Here is a 27,905-nt window from a genome sequence, read left to right on the forward strand (position 1 = left end):
TATATCCTGCCTTTTTCCCTCATGAAACTCAGGGTGACTTACAACGTGAACTCCATGGTTCTATGAAATACAACCAAAACGTCACAGCCCCAGCCCTTTCCATTTCAAAGTAGCCATAGTTCCCAAGGACCTTTTATTAAAAGCAGCAGCAGCAGCCAGTTCACGTGCCAACGGCAGAAGGACCCAAGGAGGGAGCCAGTCTGGCTTCTCCGGGGAGAGAATTCCAGAGTGAGGGAACAGCCACTGAGAAGGCCCCTTTGGCAGACGCACTTTGACTTGTTACCGTAAGCATCGTATAAATATACCAGCAATGAACTTAGGTGAGTTATGTGACATAATGTAACTAAAATAGCACCATATGACATACATGGCTAAAATGGCACCATTCACACAATCAGCAGGTATATGCTCAACCAGGGGAACCCTTGATATTCTGTTAATACAGGCATCCGCTCACTCACACAAGGGCCTGCATGTGCATAAGTGAAATCACATAAAGTGGGGAGTACCCACTAAAAGGGACATGGGTGGCGCTGTGGGTTAAACCACAGAGCCTAGGACTTACTGATCAGAAGGTCAGCGGTTCAAATCCCCTTGACGGGGTGAGCTCCCGTTGCTCGGTCCCTGCTCCTGCCAACCTAGCAGTTTGAAAGCATGTCAAAGTGCAAGTAGATAAATAGGTACCGCACCGGCGGGAAGGTAAACGGTGTTTCCATGCACTGCTCTGGTTCACCAGAAGAGGCTTAATCATGCTGGCCACATGACCTGGAAGCTGTACGCTGAGCACCGCAACCCCAGAGTCGGCCACGACTGAACCTAACGGTCAGGGGTCCCTTTACCTTTTACCCAGGTAGGATGAGCAGCCTAAACAAAGTCCCGCTGTGCCTCTAGTCTCTTTGGGGCTTCGTCTGTCCTTCACAATGTCCTCTTCAGCTTCTGGGGAGGGTCTCCTCGAGCCATGAGGACTCTTCAGCTGGTTTTTATTTATTTCCTGGTTTCTATTTATTTCTCAGCGCCATGTATATATACATGGTCATGTGTGAATAGATCACGCATAAGATTCCTGCATTGCAGGGGGTTGGACTAGATGACCTTGGGATCCCTTCCAGCTCTACAGTTCTATGATTCTATAAATATGGGGGTACCTGCACTTGGCTCTACTAATTTCCAGTGTCTAATCTGAGAGAAGATATGGACACTGAATTCTGAACATGGCAAAGGTGCTGTTGGTTTGCATTTTTCCCAGTTTGAATGTATTCAACCTGCACATGTGTCAGTGATCAAAACTGCTTTTCATCAGTTTTGAGTCCAACTGTTTTGCCAATTACAGCCCAGTCTGGAAGAGGTATATCTAGCCTCAGTCACTCACACACTGGTTCAGATACAATAAACTACAGTGGTACCTCGGGTTAAGAACTTAATTTGTTTTGGAGGTCCGTTCTTAACCTGAAACTGTTCTTAACCTGAGGTTCCACTTTAGCTAATGGGGCCTTCCATTGCCACTGTGCCACCGCTGTGCGATTTCTGTTCTCATCTTGAAGCAAAGTTCTTAACCCAAGGTACTATTTCTGGGTTAGCGGAGTCTGTAACCTGAAGCGTCTGTAACCCCAGGTTCCACTGTACATTCAGCCCATGCAAAGGTAAAAAGATTTCTGACTTTTGTCAGGCTTCTGACAGCCACCTACATTTCTGCCTTATGGAATGCAAAAGACATTGTCACAATTCAATGACACATTCTTGCCATGCAAAGGCTTTGTGGAGGGCTTGAGAAAGGGCTTGTGAGAGAATGGCCTGGAAAGAGTCTCAAGGGCAACAGTCAACTCCCAGGCCTGAAGTTCTCTAACATGGATTACACCATTATGAAGGCATTGCTCTCCAGCTCATCATTAGTTAAGGTCAGAATGGTGGTACCAGTGACAGGGCTTTTTCATTGGCTCCATAGTTGTGGAACACTCCCTAGAGAAATCCAACAAATTCTCTCTTACTGTTTTTAGACACTGCTGTGGATACCTTTTCGTTCCATCAGGCTTTCTATGAGGGGTAAGTATTCCTCTTTCCACGCTCACTGCTATATACTGTTTTAAAAACATTTTTTTGCTGGTGTATTTTCTGCCCTGCCTGTTCTTTACTACTGTTTTTATTGCTACTAGAAATTATTTGGAAAGATTTTATTCTGAAAGGCAGGGTATAAACAAATTTATCTTAAATTCAAATTTATTAAATTGGATTCCAATGGCTTATTGGTAAATTACCCCCATGGGAGTGGATTGCTAATGAACTATTGGAATTCATGCAGCATTCTTTTAATTCTATGAATATATCAGTTCTATGTTACTGTGTCAATGCCTTCTAGTGAGATCATTGGCTAAATAGGAAACTAGAAAACCTGATCTTGAAATTCAAATGAGATTTGACATTTTGAAAACTGACATTAACACTTTTTCTCATGCAATGATCTTTACTTGAAATATTTCAGAATATAAATGAAGTGTGATTAATGTATTGTTTTCATTAAACCTGCAATTAAAAAAAGAACAGACTTCAAACATGATTACAGCAGTCCTTTTAAAAGTCTTTTCATCATACGAAAAAGTACCATTACTTGGCTTCACAATCAATTCATTTTAACCTAAAACATGTCCAAACATTCTGTATTACAAAACAGAAAATATGATACAATTAATGAAAAAAGTCAAAATGCTGGCATCACCGTTTTGTTTCCACATCAATACATAAAAATGGACAACACATTAAATATTTTGTTATTAACAGTTAGAAATATTAACACTAAAAATCATGTATAAATTAGGAAATAATGTACAAACTATTTCCAAAGCGCTCTTTCAAATACAGTATATACACAACATTCAAGAAATTCTTAATGTAAGACATTTCCAACTGATGCGATGTTGCTGTTTTACTTGTTAAAATGCTTGTGGTCTTTAAAAAATGATTTTCAGCAATGCTAAAAACCATACGAGAAGCAGATGTCAAAGCTGGTAAGGAGCAATGCATTCTTTTCTGGCTATCAGTAAACTCTAATGTGAAGGTGACCATTGTTTATTCTAACACCTCGATGTTCTAGGCAGGCAATCCATTAGTGTTTCCCACTGTACCGGTGTGAGCTTCTCCTGCATCAGCACAAACAGTCAAGTCATTACAAATGCCAGGAACATAGGAGACCCTACAGTGTAGTTGCCATGCAACAACTGCTGGAAATTTTGCAGTGGCTGTTGGCCAGGGTACTCTGCACGAGGGGCTCATGGCTTCTTGCAAAGGCCTCTTTTGATTGCTCCCTGTGAACATAACCACCCATTGTTGTGCAGTTACATGGGTTGTGAGGGTTCCTCCTGCAGGCATGACCAAGCAGGCTAGGCAGAGAGTTATTGGCCATCACCCAAAAGTGCTACATGGCACTGGCAGAGTTGTAAATAGAGCCATCGCTGTGCGTAGTGCTATGAAGGGTTCAGAAAAAGGAAGACAGAAATGACAATAGAGAGAAAAATTCTTCTTGATGAACAACTATACAAATGTTGATTTGTTTGCTTTGGGCCTGTGTGGCTTTGTATTTTCACTGACTGCTTGTTAGCAATGCTAGGTATATTGGAGTCCCATCCCCCCTATTGCTGCCTTTAAAATTATTAAATAGTTTTCATTTATACCTTTATATGCTCTTAATATATTTTAAGTGGAATAAAAATTCCTAAATACATTTTGCAGAAGGGTAGATCTTGAGCAGCACTTTCCCTGACCCTCATACATATTCAGGTGAACAACAAACTGAACATCTTGCCAATCTTTTACAGTTTAAATGTTTTAGAAGCTTTAAGTTTGGTTTATTTATGTTTAAACTGTATGTTGGGCAGCACTTGCATTCAGAGCTGAGTGGCATCTGACCCAAGGTATCATAGGGAAAGGGCTGTGTGGCTCCCTTTTCTGTATGCAGAAGGGAAAGGCTGTGCCAGAAAGTAGGAAGCATGGGTGCCCCTCAGATACGCACCCCTGCAGAAATCATGGGGATGAGCAGTACTAGCTGAGGCAACTGAAGGAGAGGTGTGGAACTTGTAGCCCTCTAAATGCTACAAGGCCGCTGTCCCTGGGTTATAAGGATTTTACAGAGCAGTGGCCCATCCTGGAGTGATGATCTCCCTTAACCTACTACCCTGTATTGTCTTAGACACTGTCAGGCTGTACAGGAGCTTCGAGGGCTGAGCTTTATAACTGATAAAAAGGGCAGGCAAGAATTGTGAAGGAGCCCTGCAAAGATGAGGGGACCAAAGACCTACTGACTTCCTTTCCCTCTCTTTTCTGCCCTCCCCGAGTAGGGATCCATGTGATACTGAATGCCTGGTGTGTACCTGCTCTCTCATTCCCAGCAGGTGATCAGCATAAGAAACCCAGTGTGACCAAAAGACACACCGTGAGCAATAATTTTTATAGCAACAGTGCCTTTTAAATGCTACAATGTTTTCTGTAGTTCCTAACAATGCAGGATCCAGTCAGTTAAATATAATAAACAGTCCGTGAATATATCTGATTACTGGAAACAGCGTTTCCAAACTGCTACTGAAGCCAAAATACCAAGGAAGAGCTATCATACTTAGAGTAGACCCACTGAAATAAATAGACTTAAGTTAGGCATGACTATCTTTTTGATTGATTGATGTCCAGGCAGATCATAAGGTTAAAAATACAAAAATCAAAACATTAAATTGCAATATATTAATTAGTCTAAATATGCTCATAAAAATATTGCCATTGTAATATATAGGTCAACAATCTTATTACAGAAGAAAGTCTTCAGTTAACTTGTCCGTTGATTTCTATCGGTCTACTCAGAGTATGACTTAGTTGAATGCAGCCCTTAAGTCTGTAACCTGATTTTGTTTATGGCTATATTTTTTGGTGGAAGGCTGAGTAAGTGGAAGGATCAGAAAATGAATTGGCAGCTAATCAGCTGCATGGGAAACATGCACTATCTCTAATGTGCATGATACAGTTACTTTGTAGTAAAGTCTGGATGGTCATTTATGCTTCTCAACAACTTGTGTGGATATGAAGCTATATTGACTTTTGACAGACTGAATCTTGGAGTTTGTTTTACCTACAGCTTGGATAACAAGATTAAAATGGTACTAGTGAATTTTTGCTTTGGCAGATAGACGATCCAGATCCAATTAGAGTTAAGCTGAGTTTGGTCCCACTGATTTCAAGCACACACTCACTGCTCTCCCAGTGAAATCAATGGAATTTTAAAGTGCTTCGCTTTGGCTGCATTTCATCATCCTACTGGCTAAATTTGTTCCGCAGTACATTTTATTGTAAATGGTCATACTGCAGATATTTAAATCAGGTGTAAGTCTTTATGGTAGCCGTCCTAAGCACACTCAATTGGAAATAAAACCCCACTGAATTGTTACTGAATGAATCATAGAACTTTGTTTTTACAAGAATCCCAGTTTATGCCAAAGGCAACTATACTGGGTCTTCCCCACAGTGGTAACTATTTTGGCACTGAGTTCACACTATATCCTGCAGTAAATTAGTTATGTGAAGGAAATTCATTTTCTTTACATACTTGCCGCCTGAAGAAGGAAGGTTCCTTGTGGGGACACTCAGTAGAGAGAGGCAAATCTCTTCCCAGAATCAGGCAGCCCCATAGCAATGGAAGCACAGCTCTTCTGTTGCCCTTCATTATTAGTCCGGGAGCCTGTAATGGCTTTGCCTTCTTGATAAGGCACCTATTTTCCAAGCAATGCAACAGATAGACGTATACAAGAGATGCAAGTCTCATGAAGCAACTTGCAGACTTATTTTTGCTACAGGACACCACAAATGTCCCTTATGTTGATGTCATCACCTGGGCCAGGATGCATAAAAATGTGTCCTAGTACATGAATTATCCAAGAACATTATACAATAGGTACAGAAGGAATCAATCTTTTCCTTTACCAGATTCCAGATTCCTCGGCCACACACTAACTGAACCCATGGTCATATATCCAGGATAGCTGAAATAGAGTAGTCTTCTCTGGTGGTTTAGTATAAATTCAGTAGAACTACTGCCCACATTTCAGCAGTTTAATGCTTCTTTGGTACTGACCTGCTATGGGATATAAGGGCATCATCCCAAGTCAGCAGTAAACCCCAATCATAAATAGTTGGTGGAAAGGTGACTTAAATAGGCCCTACTTACTGCTGTACTAATTTGTTGTTTCACTTTGAAAGTATCTAGCAAATCAAACTCATGCCCATACATTTCCGTATTTGCAGTTCAGAATAAAAACCAAGAAAATGCAATAAAATGAGCCTATCCCAATACCATCAAATTAGGATCTATTGATTTCAGAGGATAGTAGATACAAAATAATCTGCAGCACATCCAGGCTGTTTCACCTTGAAAACAATGCTAAGAGCAGTTACATGAGCAGAGCACGAAAAACTTAATTGTATGTGTTTGATGTATTACAGAATATTGTAGCCTTGTAGATGACGAAGAAGAAAAATAGCTCAGTGTGATGTGGATACTGATGTTCAAGTAACCTCTAAAGCTAGACATCAAGTGAGGGTGGGGGCAGGAGAAGGAAGAACCTTTGCATTGAATCAACATACAGTATTATACACAGCACCAAAACATACCAAACCGTTAAAGCATTGCCTTGTTACCAGTAGTGCACTGCTTCATATCCAGCATGAAATGAATACTATTTCACAGACAAATGCTCCTTTGTGCTAAGGGGGTTAACCAACATATTACGATTAATCAAAAACTGCCCGTACATCCAAGTTCAAAAGACGGACATAAATATTGAAACAAATCTGACACAGGTGCTTGTCCTTTTATTGCTGATAGTTTCCATACTGGCTCTGTTAAAAATAAGAGAGAAAGAGAGAAATTAACACAGTCATTTCTACAGACACATAGGCCTGGTTCACATGCAACGCTAAACCAAACTATGGCTCACCATGAGTGAGTGCAAATACTCAGGAAAAATTGGGCACTATCTGGAGCTAAGCTTAAAGTTATGTCTACACCAGGCCACATGGTCTGTCCTCCAAACAAACTACATTTTTTTTCTTGGCTTATGGCTCATGATTTGTTTAGGGGAGACAAACCTTGAGCACAGGGTCAGACACACTCAGTTGTGTGGCAGCAGCAGGAGCTAGGGAGGAGCAAAGCAGTCACAATTTTCTCCTTGTGTACTAGCATGCTTACTTATTTATGCTAAGCTCATTGGAACAGCATCTGCTTTGTAAGGTCCAGGTTCAATCTCCAGCATCTCCAGATAGAGCTGGGAGAAGCTCCTGTCTGAAACCCTGGAGAGCCGCAGGCATTCAGTGCCGGCAGTGCTGACCAGCATGGGCCAATGGTCTTACTACATAAGGCACCTTCCTGTGTTACTATGTAACAATAGCACCTTGAATTGGGACCAGTAGCATGTTGGAAGGCAGCGCAAGTCGTGTGTGATCAAAGTAATGTGATTCTAGCAGGATGACCCGTTTAACAACCTGACCCACCACCACATTTTGACTAGCTGCAGCTTCCAGCCTGCTTTCAAGGGTAGCCATATATAGAGTGCATTACAGTAATCTAAATGGGAAGATTTACCTGCTCATAGCCGTAAGGCCTCTGTTGCTGTGCAGATGGTCCTGTCTGTGAAGCTCTGTAGCTTCCATACTGTTGCCCCTGACCCTGTTGGTAACTGGAGTACTGTGATGAGGCTCCTTGGGCTGGACCTGGGAATATAACAGCAAACGTCTTGTCAAGAGTTCAAGAGTAGGTTGCATCATGTCATTAAAAGCCTGACAGCAGAAAAATATAAACATAATTTTGATACATGCATAGTAGACTACATACTTAAATTTCTCCTTCTGAGTTTGTTTGCATATTTGTTTACATATTTGTTTATATCCCACTTTTTAAATTGACAGAGAAGCTACAATAATTTAACCAATAATTTCATAAAGGTAATCTAACTATAATTTCAGAAACAAGGCAGCAACAATTAAAAATAAAAACAAGCACAACATATAACAACAACCAGCACGGCTCTTTAACTGAAAGTTGACACATAGGAAAGTTTTCACTGGCCATTTAAAAGTTAACAAAGCTGAGGCCATAATAGTAGTAGTAGTAGTAGTAGTAGTAGTAGTAGTAATAGCAACTCTGTCTCTACGACCAAGCAATCTTATTTATCCAGACGGCAGGCCTTCAAGGAGGGCTTGTGAAGCTGATTTTCACCCCCAGGCTGATTCTTTTATGTATGAAACCTGCTTTTATAGTGATAATAGACTGACAGGAGGAGAACTGTATATATATATTGTTGGATTTCAAAGGTTCCAAGGCAGTACTTACTTTTGCATTTAGTTTTGGTGCTTTTCTTATGGTAATGACTAATAAAAACTTGACAGCAAGGATGATATCCCTGAACTTACAATTAGGCTCAGAAGACAGTTGCAGACACAGGTCTTATTTGCATTACTGTCCACTCCTTTGCATGTTGACTCAGAAGTATGTCCCACTATATCAACAAATCTTACCCTTAGGTAAGTGAGCATGGGACACGTCTGTGGTTCTTTTTGAATCAACAGGCTACTATAAAGAAAACCTGTGTGGTATGATGGTTAGAGAATTGGATTTATACTGGAGAGACAAGTGTTCAAATCCCATTCAGCTACAAAGCCAGACTCTCCCCACAACCTCTCTCTCTCTCAGCCCAACCTGCCTTGCAGGATTGTTGTGAGGATGGAAGGGGTTGGGACTACAAATGCTGCCCTGAACTCTTGGAATAAGGGAGGACTATTGTATTTCAATATTTTGTTGGAAGCCGCCCAAAGTGGCTGGGAAAACCCAGCCAGATGGGTGGGGTATAAATAATAAATGATGATGATGATGATGATGAATAAGAAACCAGGAAGAAAGAACTTTTAATAAAGACTGGGGAAAGTTTGTTGAATATTTGAAAAATAATTGTAAACAAATTAAAACGCCAGCAGAGTTGACATAAAATGAACAGTAAAGCTAAATAAAGGAAATTCTTAGAGAAAAATTAATAATTAAGGAATTATTTTGGATATGCAGCAGTAAAGACAAAATGAAAGGATCCACAGATAGAGGGGGAGGGGAGGTTGATTTGATATGAATTATTGGTTTTGTTAAAGAATTTGCATGTTTTGTTGTAAAATTCAAAAAGGATAAATTTTAAAAAGAGAGAGAGGGAGAAAGAAAGAAAGAAAGAAAGAAAGAAAGAAAGAAAGAAAGAAAGAAAGGGAGAATGGGTACACAGTTGTGCAGAATCAAGCTACAAAGTAGAGCAAAGCAAGGCAATACACATTTTCTCACCATATCCTTGCTGCTGTCCTGGATAGCTCTGTTGATTTGGGTATTGCTGCTGTGAATACGTTTGCTGTTGTACAGTTCCCTGTTGGTATCCCGCCTGCTGCTGGCTATACTGGGAATTCCCTAAAGACAGAATATCAATAGGGTTGATTTGCAAGCTAACCAGCACCCTACATCCACATAGGGTTCAATGGCATACTCTAAATCTTCCACGGATGCAGCCAGTTTGAGAGAAGCTTATCCATAAAAGAAAGGCATCACTTCCAAGCACTAATCTGTGTGAAAGGGTGAGTAATGTGCCACTGTATTCACACCAGTTCTCAATAAGAAATGGTGCCTGCCAATGCAATTACTCCAGCTCATGTGTCAGTTCCTTCCTATGGCTACACTCACAGGGTTGCATATGGCACAGAGAAGTGCCTGTTTTTGCAGGGCTCACACAATACAGATTTCTAGGATCAGAGGGAACTTTTCAGTCACCTGCATCACTGAGCATGCATATACGTAGCCTGTGTGGAAACTTTAAAAAACAGAAATTCAGATATTTCAAGACTTGTACTTAAAAAAAGTTCTAGTTTGCCATGAAAGAAGGGGTTGTAGTCAACACTGTGCAAGGTTTCCTTTCCTCCAGAAGCAGACGAGTATACATAGGTGTAGTTTTGGCACTTAATGCTTAAAGACTGGAGGTATGTGGCTGGACTCAACAGCTGATTGTTCAGTCCCATCCATCTAATCTTAAGGCTGCTTCAGAGCATGCAAATAGACACGACATGTTTTGCATGCTAAAGTTCCCAGGTTCAATGACTGGTATCTCCAGGAAGGACTGAGAAAGACCTCTGTCTGAAACACAGCTAGTCAGTATGGTTACTAATAAGCTAGATGAAGCAATGGTATAATGGAGGTTCCTTTATTCAGAGCAAGCTGGGGGTAGTGGGCATTTGTTGCTTACACTAACATAAGCACTGCAACACTCTCCCCCGCTTAAGTCTGAAGCCCCTCTCTGGGACATGGGGTATACTATAAGAGAAGAGGGCCAAATCATTGCCCTGCTTAATGGACCAAAGAACCTTGCAGCTGGGCCTTTGTTGTCCTCAACATTAGAAGTCAGTTGCAGCTGGCAGTTTCCTGGGAGGCACTTACCTTCAGCCCAGGGATTGGGAACCTATAGCACACCAAATGTTATTTGACTACAACTCCCATCAGCCCTGGCCAGTGATCAGGAAGAACGGGAGATGTAGTTCAGGAATGTGGAGGGCCACAGGTTCCCTATCCCTACTATACCTATTACCTAGATGGCGGCTGGCATCTTCTTAGAGGAAGACAGAACAGCTATATCTTTGTATTGCTAGCAGCAGTAAAACACTTTGTGTGTGTGTACACACATACACCCAACATCTGATGCGTTCTACAAGAACTGCTTCCATAACGTCTTCTTACCTCCTTCATAGTAGTGCTGTGTAGAATCTTCAAATGATCTGTCATAGCTTTGTTCAGAATAAGATGACTGCTGGTACGCATAATCACCGTGACCTATGACAAAAAGAAAGGTACATAAGAAATTGATATTTTTAAAATTGATTGTGCATTTTTCAGATGCATGACAATTTCAAACTTGTATTACTATCAACTGAGTTATGGCTCCTGCCAAATGTGTGATGTAGTGCACAGAATTCTGTTGACAGAACTACTCCCTTTGCAGAACTACAAGTCCCATTAGGAGGATGGGTAGTTAACACCTGCAGTGTAAATATGACTGAAGTGTAGCTCACACCTGGATTAAACAAAAAACATGGGGAGAAATATAGCAGCACTTAAATCTCTAAAAAGAGACGTGCAAAGGTTCAAACTCTGTTTTTATTTTTCTAAATTTTGGAGCTGTAAGGTTTATATCCCATGAGAAAGTTTCCCTTGAAACGCTTCAAAGACAAATGACATAGGGTTTTCTCTCCAACTGCCTTCCTAGGTTTTTCTTTGGATACATTTTGCAGCTGTTTGACCCCTCTTGCTGCCTAGTTCCATTCAGAGAGCCCACTGCCAAGAAGAAGAGTTTGGATTTGATATCCCGCTTTATCACTACCTGAAGGAGTCTCAAAGCGGCTAACATTCTCCTTTCCCTTCCTCCCCCACAACAAACACTCTGTGAGGTGAGTGGGGCTGAGAGACTTCAAAGAAGTGTGACTAGCCCAAGGTCACCCAGCAGCTGCATGTGGAGGAGTGGGGAAGTGAACCCGGTTCACCAGATTACGAGTCTACAGCTCTTAACCACTACAACATGCTGGCAATCCTGGTGCGCCTTAACCCTCCTACTTGCTGACACTGCTGGTTCACCTGGCCCATCTGGTTCAGCATCCTGTTTTTACAGTGGTCCACCAAATGCACATCAGAAGCCTGCAAGCGGGACCAGAGTGCAACAGCCACTGGTATTCAAAAACATTACTGTTTCTGACAATAGAGGTAGAGCTAGTAGCCATTTATAGCCTTATCCTTCTTGAATTCGTCTAATCCTTTTTTTAAAGCCATCCAAGTTGGTGGCTATTACTGCCTCTTATGGAAGCAAATTTCACAGTTTAACTATGTGCTGTGGGAATACGTATTTGTTTTTGCCTCCTGAATCCTCCCAACATTCAGCTTCACTGGATGTCCACAAGTTCTAGTGTTAAGGGGGTGGGGGGACAATTTGCTCTAGTCACTTTCTCCATGCAATGCATAATTTTATACAGTTCTATCATGTTGCCTCGTTTCTCTAAATTAAAAAGTCCCAAGTGTTGTTATTTGCCTCATAGGTGAGTTTCTCCATCCCCTTGATCATTTTAGTTGCCATTTCACTATGTGAATGGTGGTCCTTATTAGCACTGAATCCTGATCCATCCTGCATATTTTCTTTCTGCCTTTTGTGGTCTGGGTTCTTTGCTGATATAACCCTGTCCAAACTTACCTCTTTTCCCTTGGTTCAACTATGCCACCTACAAACTAGTTTTCCTACCACCACCCACCCATCCAACCCACCCCTGGCACAGTGATCTCAGGCCTACTTGCTTGAAAATAAAGCTCCAATAAATATCGTAAGGTCTTATTTTCAGGTAAAGGCTTGGGAGCATTTGTGTGGATTGGCCTCCGTCTTTCAATTCCATTCCTGGGTGCCAGAAGCCTTCTGCAGGTCAACGGCATTATGGAACCATGTTCCCCAATACTCAGCAAAATTACCATCGGGATAATATTGCTGGTTCATGGGCTCTGATGAACCTTGTCCATGACTGTATTGTTCACTGTAGTATTCCTCCTGGCCCATGTACTGCTGAGAGGAACCTACAAAGCAGAGTGAGAGTACCGTTGTCAGTCTACAGTGAGATCAAAGGTGGATAACTGAAACAACCTCTTTAAAGGGAGTGATACCCTATCTGCCTGACTTGTAAGTCTGTTCTATACAGAGGAGGTTCTGGCCTAGCACTGTGGGCTTCAAGTCTTGCCTCTGCTGTGAACTTCAGTGTGAGAAACTGAGTTCTATTAGGACCATAGCACTGGAAGTTTGTTTTGGTTCATTCATCCTGTGGCATTTTTGGGATCACACCCTCCCCAACTGCTCTTTGCCCTGCAACTACAAAACTGCAGTGATGAGGGAAGAAGTGTTAACCCTGATTCCCCAGTGATACTTTCCACACCTGAGGTAGGCCTCTCAGCAGTTGAATTTGCTGTTTAAAAAGACCCAGCTCACATCCAACCATGGATCTTCCATCTCATAAGGTCATGCCCTTGGAACACACGCAACACTGCGGAGCTATACAGTTCTGAGTCCCTGGTTCTTATTTACCTTGCTGTGAAGGTCGGTAAGGGCCCATTGGCCGTTGGCCCATCATGCTGTTGCCTTGGTTACTCTGACTCATCATGGCAATGGAAGACTGCCCTTGGTAGTGTTGGCTCCCTGCTTGTGCAGAGTTGTAATGTGACGTTGCCGCTTGCTGGTGCATCATGGACACTGCAACACACACACACACACATTTTACATTCTCAAATTCTCTACACAGTGCTCCACTACTACCACTGTAGCCCTGAGTAGAATAAACTTCAGTTTAAGAAATATATATTGCAATTGTACTTAAGTATATGTGAAATAACAGCATATGTTTACCTCCATCTCAATTTCCCACCCCTTCATCTATTTTTAGAATATAAACCACCTGGGGCAGGGACCTATACTCTCTCTTTTTAAAGTACATCATTGATGCTAAAATGTAAGGAATCATAGGGTTGGCTGGGAGATCCCAAGGGTCATCTAGTCCAACCCCCTGCAATGCAGGAATCTCAACTGAAGCATCTATGGCAGATGGCAATTCAACCTCTGCTTAAAAACCTTCAATGAAGGAGAGCCCACAACCTCCCAAGGGAGTCCGTTCCACTCCCTTCTCTGAAGGAAGCTTCAGACATATTTGGAGCTCTTCAGTAGCCCTGCTCTGAACCTGATTCCTGCCACTGCCCACCTCCCCAGGTCTGACCCTGTTATAAGTGGTCACAGAAGCCAAGAGCCCCGTGACACTTTAAAATGGCATATCTATCCAACAACAAAAAAGGCCAGGCCAAACCAAGCCAACCATACCAGGATTGGACTGCATGTTGATATTTGTTCGCGAGACGTAGTTGCCTATTGATCCCTGGCCTTGCATTGGTACATTCTGAGACGCAGGCACTGTATGGCTATAGCCGGTTCCGGTTCCGTGGCTACTGACAGTCATGCTCAGGGAAGTCGTGGGCATGGTATTCTGGCCTGACTGTTGCATAGACACGTGATTGGGACCTAGCAGAAAGCAAAGAAGGAAACAAGGGGTGGCAATGAATATTGATTTTGAATCCTGTTCAGATTTTGCCTTCCTTCACTCTCGAGTTGCCAGTATCTAAGCTTTCCACATCTCTGCTACAGAAACTGTGCAGCCAGGAAGCTCAAAAACTATGCTCATGTTATGCTACTTTCTATCTTACCTCTCCCAGTTCTTTTTAGATTCAAAATATGGACTTTGAAGGATTGGAATTCCCCCCCCCCCGCCCCACGTCAGATTTGCGAATGGTTTGGAGTTTGGGAATGACATCCAGTGAGGAACCTACGGTAATTTGCCACAAATATATAGGACAGAAGGAATAAATACTTGGGTGGGGTTGGGAGGGAAGAGGAGGTGAGCAGGGAACCACGTGGGCTGTATAAAGTCAGGGGTAGCCAACACTGAGTCTTAACAATACCTAGAGGATCCCCAAGTTCTCAATCTCTGGACAGGGGGCCTACAATTCTAGGTATGCTTACTTTGGGGAAAGGATACATCAGTACAGTGGGACTTACTTCTAAGTAAATTGCACAGGAACAGGCTGCATGAGACCTTAAAACAATTTGGCCATTTGAGTGAAGAAAAGTGAAAGACCTTTTTTTCTGTGCCACATTTAAATGCTCCCTCTTGGGCTCCCTTCACCCTTCAAAATGCTTGAAATTAGATCACTGGTGACAGAGCGAGAATTTGATGCTGGCAACCAGTGCTTTTTATGCTACCCACAAAAGCCGCTGAAGCCAACATACGCTAAAGAACTTGAACAGCACCCACCTCAGTGTTCATGGATCAATTCCTCCTATAGGAAATCCATTGTTGCAGAATGCAAGTGGCAACTGTATGAAGAATTGTAACTGATTTGTGTGCATATTTAAGCCCGTGCTGAGGTTTTCCACATGCCCGAGAGGCTAGTTAAACAGCCATAAAAGGCTCCTTTAGAAGCACGTTCGGCATTTGCGATGCAGTTGCCAGGCAACCATGGAAAGCTCACCATTGCTGATCTGACTCTGCATGAGGGAGGGAGGCGGAAGGCCTGTCCCGATTGCATCACTGAGGTTGCTCTGTGCATGAAGAGACTGGTTGGATGCGCTCTGATTCATTCCTCCTGGACCGAGGTTCATGTTTTGCGTCGGTGGCTGCAGATGGCAAGAAGGAGAAGGGGGAAAAAAGATTCAGCAAGAGGGATTTATTGTAGGAATAAGCTATGAGGAGTGGGGATCTGACAGAATTCCTGCCATTATTTATTATTATTAGACATTATTAATAATGAATCAACGCAGGAATAAGACTTTTCAGTAATGAAAAAATCAACAGCAATGATAATGACATATACGATCACCTTCATCTAAGCAGACCGTGATGAAACAGTTTTTTGTTTTGTGTAGGAAATTATATAACTTTTGGATAAAAAGCACTGATATTTACAAAAGATTAACATCAGGTTTGGAGGTTCACATTGGAGTATGGAGATACATGAAAATATGTTAGATAATGGCAGCTCTGCTATTTTGTAATCCATTTTAATTACCAGACAGTTAATTAGAAAACAGCGAACACACAAAGCCCGAGCCTGTCACATTTAACTCCTAGATGAGCACTTCCAAAACAACATAAAATGTAGCTTAGCATTTTGAACATTTTGAAATATTCCAATTTTAACTTCACAAATGCAAACGATATATATTAGCTAAATAAATTCTGTGTCTGGTTTTCCTGTGCAGGTAAAACTTCCTTTGAAGTCAATAGAGAATTTGTGTTGGGTCATTGAAGGGACATAGTCAACATTTTTATATCTCTAAACCCAACCTTGACCTGGCCCAGTTTCATAACATGCATGTACATATCCAATGTTATTCAGTGTCAGTTAAAGACACCTCTTTTCCTTTGGTCTTTTAGGACATAAGGAGACCCACAAACTACAGTTGTACACCATTGTGCTGTATCTAGACTTTTGGAATTCTTTGTTCAAAAAAATTCATTATTTCAAAATAGCTGTATTATATAGGCTTTTGTACATGCTGCTATGGGATCTTTTGGGATAAATGGCAGTCTAAATATAAAATAAAAATATTAAGGGGAAGGAGCAGCAGCAGAGGCCAAGAACTTTACTAGATAGCAAAATAAGGGAGCAATCTCCCAATTGCATGTCTGCATCCTGAAATGAAACATGTACATATCAGCACATACACCCCACCCAACTAGGAATGAAGTCTTATCACCCATTCATCATCTAGCTCAGTATTGCCAACTTCCACCTGGGAGATGGTATCCCCTTTTTAAGAGCCTTCTCCAGGGCAAGGAGGTATTTTGCTGGAGGAGTTTTCCTACTCTGTTGCCACAGGGGTCAAGCTTCTTACCCACCCTTCTCTCCCAACCAGTACTGTGGTACCTCGGGTTAAGAACTTAATTTGTTTCGGAGGTCCGTTCTTAACCTGAAACTGTTCTTAACCTGAAGCACCACTTTAGCTAATGGGGCCTCCTGCTGCCGCTGCGCTGCCGGAGCACAATTTCTATTCTCATCCTGAAGCAAAGTTTTTAACCTAAGGTACTATTTCTGGGTTAGTGGAGTCTGTAACCTGAAGCATCTGTAACCTGAAGCATATGTAACCCGAGGTACCCCTGTATAAAGCAGGCAAGAAAGAAGAAGAAATAACTAGGGATGGGGAATTTTTTCATCCTGAGGTCTGCATTTTCTTCTGAGCAGCCTTCTAGGGGCCACATGCTAGTGATGGTCAGGACTGGAGGCAAAAGTGGGTGGAGAAACAAATGTAAATTTGACCTTTCTACAGTAGGCTCATTTCAACATACATTCAGCCCCCCCCCCCATCTGTCAGCTGGAGGGCCTGAGGTTCCCTACCTCTGTAGTATACAGTTGCAATATCAGAATAAGGCTTGCTGCATCTCTGCAACATCACTTCCCCACAACTCCTTGAAAAGATGAAAAGCCACCCTTTCCAGGTAAGGCAGTGTCCAATTTTGTAACAAGGTACTGGAGTTCAGGCCTGTTTAGAAGTCACATACTGGAAGCCCTTCTCTACAGCAGACTGGGCTAGGTGAATTCTGGAAAATACCGCTTCAGACTGCCTTGGAGGGGTGGTAGCATTTGTATCATTTCTACATGCAAAAAACAACAACCCTTTGCTAATTAAATACCATATTTTTTGCACCATAACACTCACTTTTTTCCTCCTAGAAATTAAGGGGAAATGTCTGTGCGTGTTATGGAGAAAATGCCTACGGGTGGCATGCCTACGGATTTTCCTCCTCTAAAAACTATGTGCGTGTTATGGTCGGGTGCGTGCTGTAGAGCGAAAAATACGGTAACCTATATTACTTAGCTTTTCAGGGATAAAGGTTTTTTTCAGCCCCCTTCCTTGCAAGGAGTACCTTTTGTTCTTATTTTAACAATTCAGAGGAAATTCTTAAATGCAGTTACCCACCTATAGTCCAGCATGGCACAGTCCGCTCCAGCTCTTCCACCCCAAAACTCTACCACTTCATGTGCAGACCAGTTCCCAGATATGTGCAGGCTAACAATAAGGAAATGCACTTTCTATAACCATGGTATTGACCCTAAAATATGTGCAGTGGAAAATCAGCTCCAGGCATGTCCACATTGGGTTTGTGCTCATGTTGGCAGCATTGTTTATTTCCCCACAAAAAGCATATCTTTAGCTGCAAGTACTGGATTTCATTCAATCTCATCAGTCAGTACTTACAGCAGGAAGCAAGGACTGCATATTCTGGTTCGAGTCTGCTATTGTTGCCAAGTAGACCAAGTTTCTGTGCAAAATTTGTTGATATCTGTAAGCAAAGGAACATGACATCTTAAGGAAGTAAAGCTGGTTAGAAAAACACCTTTTCTTCTCTGGAGTGGCTATGTGCATCTGATCTAACTCACCTTTGCAAGCTCAGCAAAACACAGATTTTGTGTAGCAACAGGAGTCAAGAGTTAACATTCACCCGTTTAAGCATGCAATGTAATCCTGCCCCAGGCCATGTTCAAGATCTTCTTATTAGCATAAATTTTTGAACTTCTTGAGACCTGGTTACCTGAAATACCACCTGGCCCCTGCTCAAACCTGCAACGTTACTTAGATCATCTGGGGAAATCCTGTCGGTGACATTGCACCCTACAGAATATCACAGGTCAAACCCAAAACCAGACATTTTCCACTACTGCCCTTGCACTATGGGATGCCCTTCCCTGTGCTATGCATGAAGCACAATCCATCAGTTCCTTCATACATGTTTTAAAGATATATCTTTTTGCCCAGGCTTTCCTTGGCCCATAAGTTTAGATCCTATTACAACTAGATTCCTGTTTTTGTGTTGCTTTTCTGTTTTTATGACACTGGTCTATTTTTATGTGATGTTTCTTTATACTGCTTAGATGTTTTTAAACATAAATCAGTTTAGAAAGGCTTTTAAATGAATAAAACAATAAACACATATATTTCAACACAACAACAAAAAATCATACTCACTGAGTACATTCTGCTGTTTTGCCCTTGCTTTGATAGTCCATAATACACTGTATTAGATGATGGTTTTCATCCAACATCTGGATTAAAAAACAGAATATAAAAGATCAAGATATGACTGACTGAAACATAGTCAGGGACCTTGTACATTCCTTCCTTTGTTTAGCTAAAACTTTCTGTAGTCTTCCTTTTCCTTGCACGCTCTTTATGCATGTGCATTAATCATCATTAAAAGTAGATAAAGCAAGGTGAAAGAAGCAGGGAGATAGTTATTTATGATTAAAATGAATGCAGCACACCATTATGGAAATTACCGTAATATCTGAAGTTGTCTTATACAGAATTAGACCACCGGCTGGTACTGCCTACTCGAGGGCTCATAACCCTTTTTAGGTCTGTGAACAGATTTGGATTTTTTAGCTAGAGTGGGGCGCACCACTCCTCGATCAGCCTCTCCATCCCCTTGCAGGTAAAACACTCTGTGCACACTTTGGTTTTCCATGGGGTCTGGGTAAAAGCTGAATCCAGGAGAATTAGTCTGAGCCTTGAAAAACGCATAGATCAGTGAAGAGGCTCTGCTGCATGATCAACCCTTTTATTCTGGAGAGGAACCCTTTTGGTTTACTAAGACTATTTCTTTTGTTGCATCTATTTTCTTTATTTCAACAATTTATATACTGCTTAGCAGCATGGTTTCTAAACTGTGTACAATGAGCTTACAAAAGATAAACACTTATTAAAATTAACCAAACCAAATTTTGACCAAACTGCGGGAGGCAGTGGAAGATAGGAGTGCCTGGCGTGCTCTGGTCCATGGGGTCACGAAGAGTCGGACACGACTAAACAACAACAACAACAAAATTAACCATGGAATCAGAAACTCAAAACACTTGCTAAAATAATAATTGAGAAGTCTGAAGTTCAGTGGGGGCCGGGGTCTGATTTCTGCTAGAAGGACGTTCCACAGAATTGGGCCCACAATACCAAACACACAGTTCCTGGTGGATGGAAGCCATGCATTAAATCCTATTCAACGGTAGAAGCATCCAAGCTGGTGATGGTGGTCTAAGAAGCAGGGATGCAGAACTCGGCCTGAAATCTGCATCAGTGACTAGATTGAAGCAGCAGACGAAAGGAGAGCAGGAAGATCCTCAATCCATTCTCCCTCCTTAGAGACGTTTCCATTCAGAAGGGGAATTTTGTGCAGCCACGCACCAGTGAAATGGCATTTAGGAGAAAATCAAAAGCAATGATTGACTGAACTATGCCTTTGGCTAAATTCTAGAAGAAGCCTTTCTGTTTCTAGGGAACACGACTGGGGAAAAGCATAAAGGAATGGAGCAAAGGATCCTGCCCACCCCCCACTCATGTCGAAGAAGGTTGAAGTCCTGAAATAATTTCATTGCTGCTTTTTGTTGTTTTTTGTTGTTAAAAAATGTCACAGCCACAGACTGCATCCCTTTGCCTAGGTTTTCGTAGCATTTCACATTTGTATATTAATCAGTGCAAAGGAACTGGAGGAAGCACAAACATTTCTTTGGTGTATTTATTTCCAGTTTGTTCCTGTTTCTACCCCAAAAGCTACAGAAAAATATTTATAAATGCCCTATATAGCATTTCAAAATGTCCAGTCTAAGAAATGGAATATAAAATTGGGGGTAGACATAGGCTCAGTGACAGAGCATTTGCTTTGCATTGTTGTTTATTTGTTTCCCGCACATCAGACTGGGTTGCCCCAGCCACTCTGGACAGCTTCCAAAAACTTCCCTATACAGGGCTGCCTTCAGATGTCTTTTAAAAGTCATATGCAGAAGGTTGCTGGCTCAATCCCTAGCATCTCCTGGTAGGGCTGCAAGTGAGCCTTGCCTGAAACCCTGGAGAGTCAGTGTGGGCAATGCTGAGCTGGGTGGACCAATGGTCTGACTCAGTGTAAGGCAGTTGCCTGTGTCTGGTGGTTCCCCAAAAGTTCTCTGGGGCAATTTAAACCATCTGCAAACTGGGATACAAGAAAGACAAAACACTGCCTTGCTCAGCCATGGAACACCAGGGCAGGCAACTTGTTCATTCCTACCACAATGGCTCCTCTGGAAAATGCATCCGTTTGAATTTATCTCCTGCAAATGCACAGCTGTCGTGCACTTCCAAAGGAAACAGTAAAGTGCTGTACTTGGAAATGTGGTTGTGTGTTGTGGTCAAATCCTGCTCTCCATTCCTGGTATTTAGGGGCTTAGCCCTTGCACACAAATTCTCTGGGGCTGGGGAGGACAGTGTGTCTCTGCAATGCTAGCTGCAGGTTTTATGGGTGGGGCTTGGTCAAGATACCCTGAGTAGTGCCACCCCATCCTCACAGGTGCTTTTTCCCCATTTGCTTGATCTGTCCCATTGGGCACAATCTGCAACTTCCCAAGAGAGGGCAAAGTGAGATGAAGTAAGATAAATAAAACATAATGGCTGTCGGGGGCTTTGGGAAGTTGTTCAGATTTTTCCATATATAACACAGGCCCAACTGCGGCTCCCAGAAGAGACTGCAGGTATCCACTCTTTGAGGCTCTTTCCCATGGCTCTATGGCAGATGTGAGGAACCTTTGAGCTGACCTGAGCTTAGCTTCCTCAATAGCTCAGGCAGGACATCTGATTTGCATGCAGAAGGTTACCAGGTTCAACCACTGGCATCTCCCAGCAGGGCCTGGAATGTCAGCCGTCTGAAACCCTGGTAGGCCACTGCTAGTCAATATAGGCAATAATGAAAAAGATGGATCAACTATCTGACAGTGGAAGGGAGCTTCCTATGTCCCTGGGGATGTGGCATACAGATATTTGATCAAATCAAAAAGCAAATTATGCCAGGGGTGGAGGAACAGGAAGCAAATGAGAGATTGGGCAGGGGGTTACAGAGACCTGTGGGCAACATTAATGGGATCATGCCATTCAAACATTTTGGTCAGCCTACCTCTAGCCTTCCATACACTTTGCCACTCCCAACTTCCCTTGGCCTCAGCCAGCATGACCAATGGTCAGGAATGATGGGCATTGGAGCATAACAGCATCTGGTCGGTCACATATCCCCCATTCCTGCTTTTTAAGGGGTAACTAATAATGTATGCCAGGGATGGGGAGCCTGATGTATTCCAGATGTTGTTGGACACTTCCCATTCATCTCAACCAGCATAGCCCCTGGCCAGGAATGATGGGAGCTGTAGTCCAACAGGAGATGGATGGAAATGGGTCTCTACCAGCACCATAAACTAGGTTGTTTTAAAAGGTATTGGATGTGTTTGGGGGGCAGGGTGTTCCATGATAACTAGCTCTCTCTTTCAACTCACTTCTGCCTTTTTTTCACCCCTGAAATTATGCCTGGGCACCTGAGGGGCTTATAATAGCACAACATCTGTAACAGCAGAGTATTCAAGATGCACCTCATACACACGTCAGAAGTGGAGAACCTGTAGCTCTTCCAAATGTTCCCGGCACCTTCATTATACACCTTTAGGCACCAGGTCAAAACGTTCATCTTCAACCAGGCCTTTGGCTGACTAACATCCTATACCCTTTTAAATGTGTTTGTTCCTATTGTCTGTTTTGAGTTTTTATCTTGTGGACCACCCTGAGATCTCCACACAAGATCTACCCACTCTGGAAGAATGGCAGATGAAGGTGATGGACTATATGGGATTGGCAGAAATGACTGGCAGAATCCGAGACCAGGGAGAAGAGTCGGCGGAAGAAGATTGGAAGAAATTTAAAGACTATTTACAGAAATATTGCAAAATTAATGAATGTTAGAATGATGTTGGATAGAAACTAAGTCGTTTCCAGCTGTAATGCTTTAAGAGAATATGGGAAAAAAAGGTTTAGAAATAGGTAAAAATTTATTGATAAGGATTTGCTGAACTAACAATCTGAATTGGAATACAAAAAAGGGAGGTATGAGGAGGTCCGGGAAATAAGTTAATGGAAAATAAGTAATGGAAACTTTGTGTGTTTTTAATTATTTTTATTTTTGTATTTTTGTTATTTTTTTCTTTTTTCTTTTTATTGTATTACTATTGAAAATTTTAATAAATATTCTTTAAAAAAAGAGAGAGAGATCTCCAGAGGAAGGGTGATACACAAGTTTAATAAATTAAAAATAAATTTTAAAAGGGGAAACTAGATGGTTATCATTATCTGATCTGTTCCTGAATTAGGTCTTGGGGGAGGAAAGCAGGTGCTTCCAGAGAGGGGCTTCTCTCCAAGAAAGACGGAATTTGCGTAGAAAGAAATAAGATGGGAGAGAGAGTCCATTTCTTTGTGCAAAGAAGGCCTACGTGTGAAAGACTACCCCAAAGCAATATGTTTGTAAGCCACCCTTCACCATGCAAACAACTTTGAGAACTTTTTGTTGGACAGTCGTTCACCAATAAGGTGGCTATAGATATGATCCAGACACAGCTAGACTGAAATCTGGACTAAACCTTATGCAACCTCTGGGTATAGGGCAGTATATAAATTCAGTAAATAATAATAATGCAAATAATTGTCACCTTGCTTATATTTATTACATATAATGCTAGAGTATTATTTTTGTTTGTTATTATGATATGTATTTTTGTGTTTTTATATTGTAAACCACCCTGCAATCATCAGATGAAGGGCAGCATAGAAATTTAATAAATATAAATATATTATGAATAATAATAGAATTAAATTTCTATGCAGCCCTTCATCTAAGTATCACAAGGTTGTTGTTATTACTTTCAATTACTACAGTGGCATTAAGAATCAGAATAGCATGGAGATGATTTATGATAAGGGGGTGTGGCCGAAACTCTGGAAGGGCTTTAGCTTAGTGTTGTAGCATCTGCCTTGCATGAAGGAAATCTCTGGTTCAATCCTCAGCGTTTCCAAGTAGCACTGGGAATGTCCCTGAATGCCTGAAACCTTGGAGAGCTGCTGCCAATCAGTGTAGAAAATGCTTAGATAGAGGGACCAGTGGTCTGACTAAGGCAGCTCCCTATGTAGACAGGGGCCTAGGGATAACACAGGAACTGAAACACCTGCCTTATCTCAAGTCAGACAATTTGCCCTTTAGCCCAATATCGTCTGCTTTCACTTTCTGTGGTTCTCCAGGGTCTCAGACAGGGGTCTTTTGAATCACCTAGAATCACAGAGTTGGAAGGGACCCTGAGGGCCTACCACTTTCTTGTTCTTCCTCTTGCTTCAAACATAGCTGAAGAAACATTATTATTATTATTATTATTATTATTATTATTATTATTATTATCAACCTCTCTTGCAAGCCTGAGCTCATTCTGAGCTTTGGCCAACCTGACATTCACCCTGCGACTGTTGGCTACTCATGTATACTCCTCCTTTGTGATTTCCCCTTTCTTCCATTTCTTATATGTGCCCTTCTTAAATCCCAGCTCATCTGTAAGCTCCTTATGCAGTCACACTGTTTCTTTAGAATTGCCTGCACCTGTGCCTTCAATATTTCACCTTTAAGAAACTCCCATCCATCTAGGACTCTCTTCTCTTTGAGTATTACTGGCCATGGGATCTCACTCAGTAGCTCCTTGAGCTTTCTGCAACCGGCCTTCCTAAAGTCCAGAGTACATGTCCTGATTCTTTTAAACTTAGAGATTCAATGCATGTTTACTACTACCACTGAGCTATGGTCTCTCCCCGACAAGCTGTGATTTTTTGCTTTATTATTACTACTAGTACTACTACTAATAATAATAATAAACAGGCTGAAAAGCTGCACTGTAACACAGGGAAGATTATATAGATTCCTATGGGATCACCTCAAAACCAGTATCAAATCATAGGTCACCTATGCATACACAGATGTTCTGGTGGTTTCATTGTCATGCTGTGTAACGATCACAAAGATATGCTTTGGATCAATGTTTTTGTAGTGCTGACAAGCATCGGATCTGTGATTTTAAAAAAAATATTACTGAGTAGTCTACCGCTGAAAGATTTAATTTGAAAGTTCTTGGGGATCCCTGTGGCAAAAGCATGCAAATTCAGGAAGATTTGTTTTAGTTCTGCTGGATCCATTTTTTTTACCCAGTCCCCACAGAAAAGCAGCAGTTCTTGCATTCACTGAGCCTCCGGTTTTCTGTCTGACTCAGAAATGGGTGTGGGAGAGAAGCAATCTGAGGGGGACGTGCCTATCACACTTTGAGAGAAAGTTCCCACTCTGCCCACAGTGTCCCAAAAGGTTGGCAACATCTGATGGCAGTCAATAAACCTATCAGTAGAACCTTCAAACACAGTGATAATGTATGTATCCCTGAATACAAGATGCTAATAGCAACCACCTTCATGCTCTGCTTGGCCTTAAACTAGTGATAATCCCGTGAATGCCAAATTAAGCATAAATAACGCCAACCAGGATTAATTAACTCTCAGTCTTGGATTTAAATGTACAGTAGCAAGGAATCCAAATAAGGAAACACTTTCCACGAAATGCTTTTGACAAAATGATTGCAAAAGAGTTGCAGTGCAAACGATAAGGGCTCACTTTTATATGAAGCACGCATCACAAAATGCCTACACCTTTTCCCACACATCGTGTTAAAAACCCAAATTAAAAACATTTTCAGAACTGTAATATTCAGAATATTTTATTTGAGTTGTTTGAGATCTATTTCACAGTATCACACCAGCCAACTAAACAGCTTTGTCAACTAAGCTCTGGTATAATCCAGTACCAACAAGCAACCTGTAAGAAAAGCCAACACAGGGCATGTTTTAATATTTTTTTAGAAGCTACCGAGAATAGCTGAGGAAACCAGCCAGATGGGCGGGGTATTATTATTATTATTAATCTGAGAGTGAAGGATATGAAAGACCCATTTATTTCATTAAGATAGTGACACGTATATTGAGATCTGTTTGCTGACTGTAAGCTCCTTGGGGCAGGGATTGATATGGGGAAGGGCCATAACTCAGTGGAAGAACATCTGCTTTGCATGCAGAAGGTCCCAGCTTCAGTCCTCAGCATCCCCAAGCAGAACTGGGAAGGACCCCAGTTTAAAATCCTGGAGAGCAGCTGCCAGTCAGTGTAGACAATACTGGACTAGATGGATCAATGATCTGACTCAGTATAAGGCAGCTTCCTATCTTCCTATATAAAACACTATAGCACTATATAAACAATCATCTCTCCTATGGAAGTCAATGTGACTTGCAGCCAAATGTTTACTCAGAAGTCAAATCACTTGCTTTGCTTCCTAGACTTGGAACTGTAGCCTTAAGCGTTTAACTTTGGCTATTTTTGTCCTACCCAGATTGAGAGGGCAGGAGGTTCCTAACCTGCCTAATGTACACTTCCAGATCTACACCTGCTAGGATGAGTTTTTAAACAAGCTATCTTGCATTTTTGCAAGACAGCGTTGTCTATGTGCTGCAGATTTGTGCTCCAACACCTCCTTCTTGCATTTTCCATCATCACTGACAAACAGATCTGTCATCAGATCTTTAATCCTCCTTGGCTTCTTCCAAGACCCTGGGCTAAGACTCCTGAACAATTGTTACTGTAAAGCTAGGAGCATGCCCGCTTCCAAGGATAGAGGGAGGCTGACGGGCAGGCACTGGAAATAGCGTATTGTTTAAGCGTTAACAGATCTATTACTCATTATTGACATCTCCACACCTCTCCTATTATTTACAGCCCGTTCCCTGGGAAAGGGAGGCAGGGGGAGAACTTGGATGGTACATTCCCCTGCCCCTCTCCCTCTCAGGGCTTTCTCCTCTTCAGAAAGCGGCATTGCAAACTTGTACACAGGGGAACACCTGCCTTGTTTTCCTTACAAAGGTTACAATTCTGCTCCCATTTAGAAATGAATTAATGAAAATGCCCGAACCTCCCTCCATCAAGCATTTAAGATTTTGCCTTTGAATCTGCAACGTTGTTGCTTTTCAGAGGATCTTACAGAATCGTTCCATGCCAAACACTTGACATCAATACACATTTTCTTTTAAAATAATAATAGTAATAAAAAAAGAGAAAGCCTTAAGACGAAAAATAGCGATAATCCAGTGTCACACTTCCTTAAGGTCCCCTTTAAAACCATGACGAGCCTTCCAAAACGAAGAGGAAAATACAAAGATAAAGACGTACGGCCACAAATAGGCAGATTTCTCTTTCTGTGCTAAAAACGCTGCTATGCTGTCGTATATAACACACAACAGTCTGTTTTCACTTTGGGCTATTTTCTGCAACGTACGCAGCAATGGAAGTATTTCCAAGCACGAAGATCCTGCAAGGAAAATATATCCGTCTCATTTTGCAACATTCTCCCTCGGCTCCTTTGATCCTTTCCATCTTTCTCCCTCTCCCTTTGCCATCATCTGAACACCTTTGCTTTGTTCCGCCTCCTCCTCTTCTACAGCGGTCCATCTTTCCAAGCCCTTGCAAATTCACTACTTAGCGGGAGCATCTTATAAAATTACCCTTCCCCCTCCCCACTCCCTACGATGGAGACTTGCACACACATTGACACACACACACACGCTTGTCTATATTAAAGCATGCTCTTAATTCCACCCCCCTCCCCCGGTTCTTTTTCTGTTACCTTCTGGATAGTTTGCTGGGTGACCTCTCCTTTGCCTCTTGGGCGAGCAGAAGCAAAGGCAACCGACATGGTGGGATGGTCTTTTTTAAAAAGATGTGTCAAATAATATAGTGGTTCCCAGGATGTAATAATATTGTTATTATCTAGCAGCTATTGCCGTGCACGGGCACAGCATTCGCCGCAGTGCATGAGGAGGGGAGCCAGAGCAGATGGTACAATCTGCGCCTTGCAATGAGCCAGGGGCATTGCACCAAGAACCTTCGTGCACCCCCTTTACCTGGACGCTCCTACTCCCAATGCAAGGCGGAGAGCCAGCTGCCGAGGCTTGGTGGTGGAGGAGGCAGCAAAGCCACCTGAGCTGCTCCGCTCACCCACCCCCCTTCCTCCAAATCCAGCTCCTTCCCCTCCTCCCCCTTTGCAATGCACATGGTGCATCCCTGCTGCTGGGTTTCCTGTCGCAAGCGAATAGCATCTCTTCCCTGTCTTGGCCAACAGGAGCATCTCGGTGCGCCAAGTGCGTAGGGAAAGGAGGCCGCGGTACGCCAAGTGCGTGAAGGCGGCAGGTGGAGAGGCGGAGAGAGGAGCAGTCGTCGAGCTCGCGCGTACGTCGTGTGCGCAGCGCCGCGCGGCTCGCCGGCCGCCCGCGCGCTTACCTCACCTCCGCTGTTTGCGTACCAAAGCGCTCGGCTTAAGCTGGGGGGCGGGGCGG

General features: G+C 42.3%; 1 protein-coding gene and 1 long non-coding RNA gene across 9 annotated transcripts; one reads left to right on the forward strand and one right to left on the reverse strand.

The window, feature by feature from the left end:
* The first annotated feature begins 189 nt into the window (after positions 1-189).
* On the forward strand, positions 190-6,580 carry LOC310847224. Of its 3 annotated transcripts, XR_014565680.1 has the most exons (4): positions 190-320; positions 1,995-2,040; positions 4,326-4,420; positions 6,472-6,574. It is a non-coding gene; the product is annotated as an uncharacterized lncRNA (long non-coding RNA). The 3 variants fall into 3 exon arrangements; XR_014565679.1 differs by lacking the exon at positions 4,326-4,420 and having other exon boundaries at positions 6,472-6,580; XR_014565681.1 differs by lacking the exon at positions 6,472-6,574 and having other exon boundaries at positions 4,323-4,420.
* SS18L1 (SS18L1 subunit of BAF chromatin remodeling complex) lies at positions 2,439-27,903 on the reverse strand. 6 transcript variants are annotated; one of them, XM_083744574.1, is made up of 11 exons: positions 27,850-27,903; positions 18,633-18,709; positions 17,865-17,949; positions 15,137-15,281; positions 13,932-14,129; positions 13,149-13,313; positions 12,545-12,646; positions 10,778-10,870; positions 9,344-9,463; positions 7,610-7,737; positions 2,439-6,867 (listed from the first exon to the last, which is right to left on the reverse strand). In XM_083744574.1, exons 2-11 carry the CDS (start codon positions 18,707-18,709, stop codon positions 6,841-6,843), a joined length of 1,140 nt encoding a protein of 379 aa, XP_083600700.1. In that variant the 5' UTR covers positions 27,850-27,903; the 3' UTR covers positions 2,439-6,840. The 6 variants fall into 6 exon arrangements, with proteins under 6 accessions (XP_083600700.1, XP_083600695.1, XP_083600696.1 ...); XM_083744569.1 differs by lacking the exon at positions 27,850-27,903 and adding an exon at positions 27,197-27,807; XM_083744570.1 differs by lacking the exon at positions 27,850-27,903 and adding an exon at positions 27,474-27,804.
* Positions 27,904-27,905: the final 2 nt, after the last annotated feature.

This window comes from Podarcis gaigeae (assembly GCF_964106915.1).
Source record: "Podarcis gaigeae genome assembly, chromosome: 6".
NCBI classification, from domain to species: domain Eukaryota; kingdom Metazoa; phylum Chordata; class Lepidosauria; order Squamata; family Lacertidae; genus Podarcis; species Podarcis gaigeae.

What these genes read in the sequence shown, in the direction of transcription:
- SS18L1 (XM_083744569.1), bottom strand. Translation starts at nt 27,265, where the DNA reads ATGTCGGTTGCCTTTGCTTCTGCTCGCCCAAGAGGCAAAGGAGAGGTC. An exon ending in GCAGAGTCAGATCAGCAATG is followed by an intron (nt 14,130 to 15,136) that starts GTGAGCTTTCCA and finishes GCTTTCTGCTAG; the next exon opens with GTCCCAATCACGTGTCTATG. An exon ending in ACAGCACTACTATGAAGGAG is followed by an intron (nt 9,464 to 10,777) that starts GTAAGAAGACGT and finishes TTCTGTCTTTAG; the next exon opens with GGAATTCCCAGTATAGCCAG.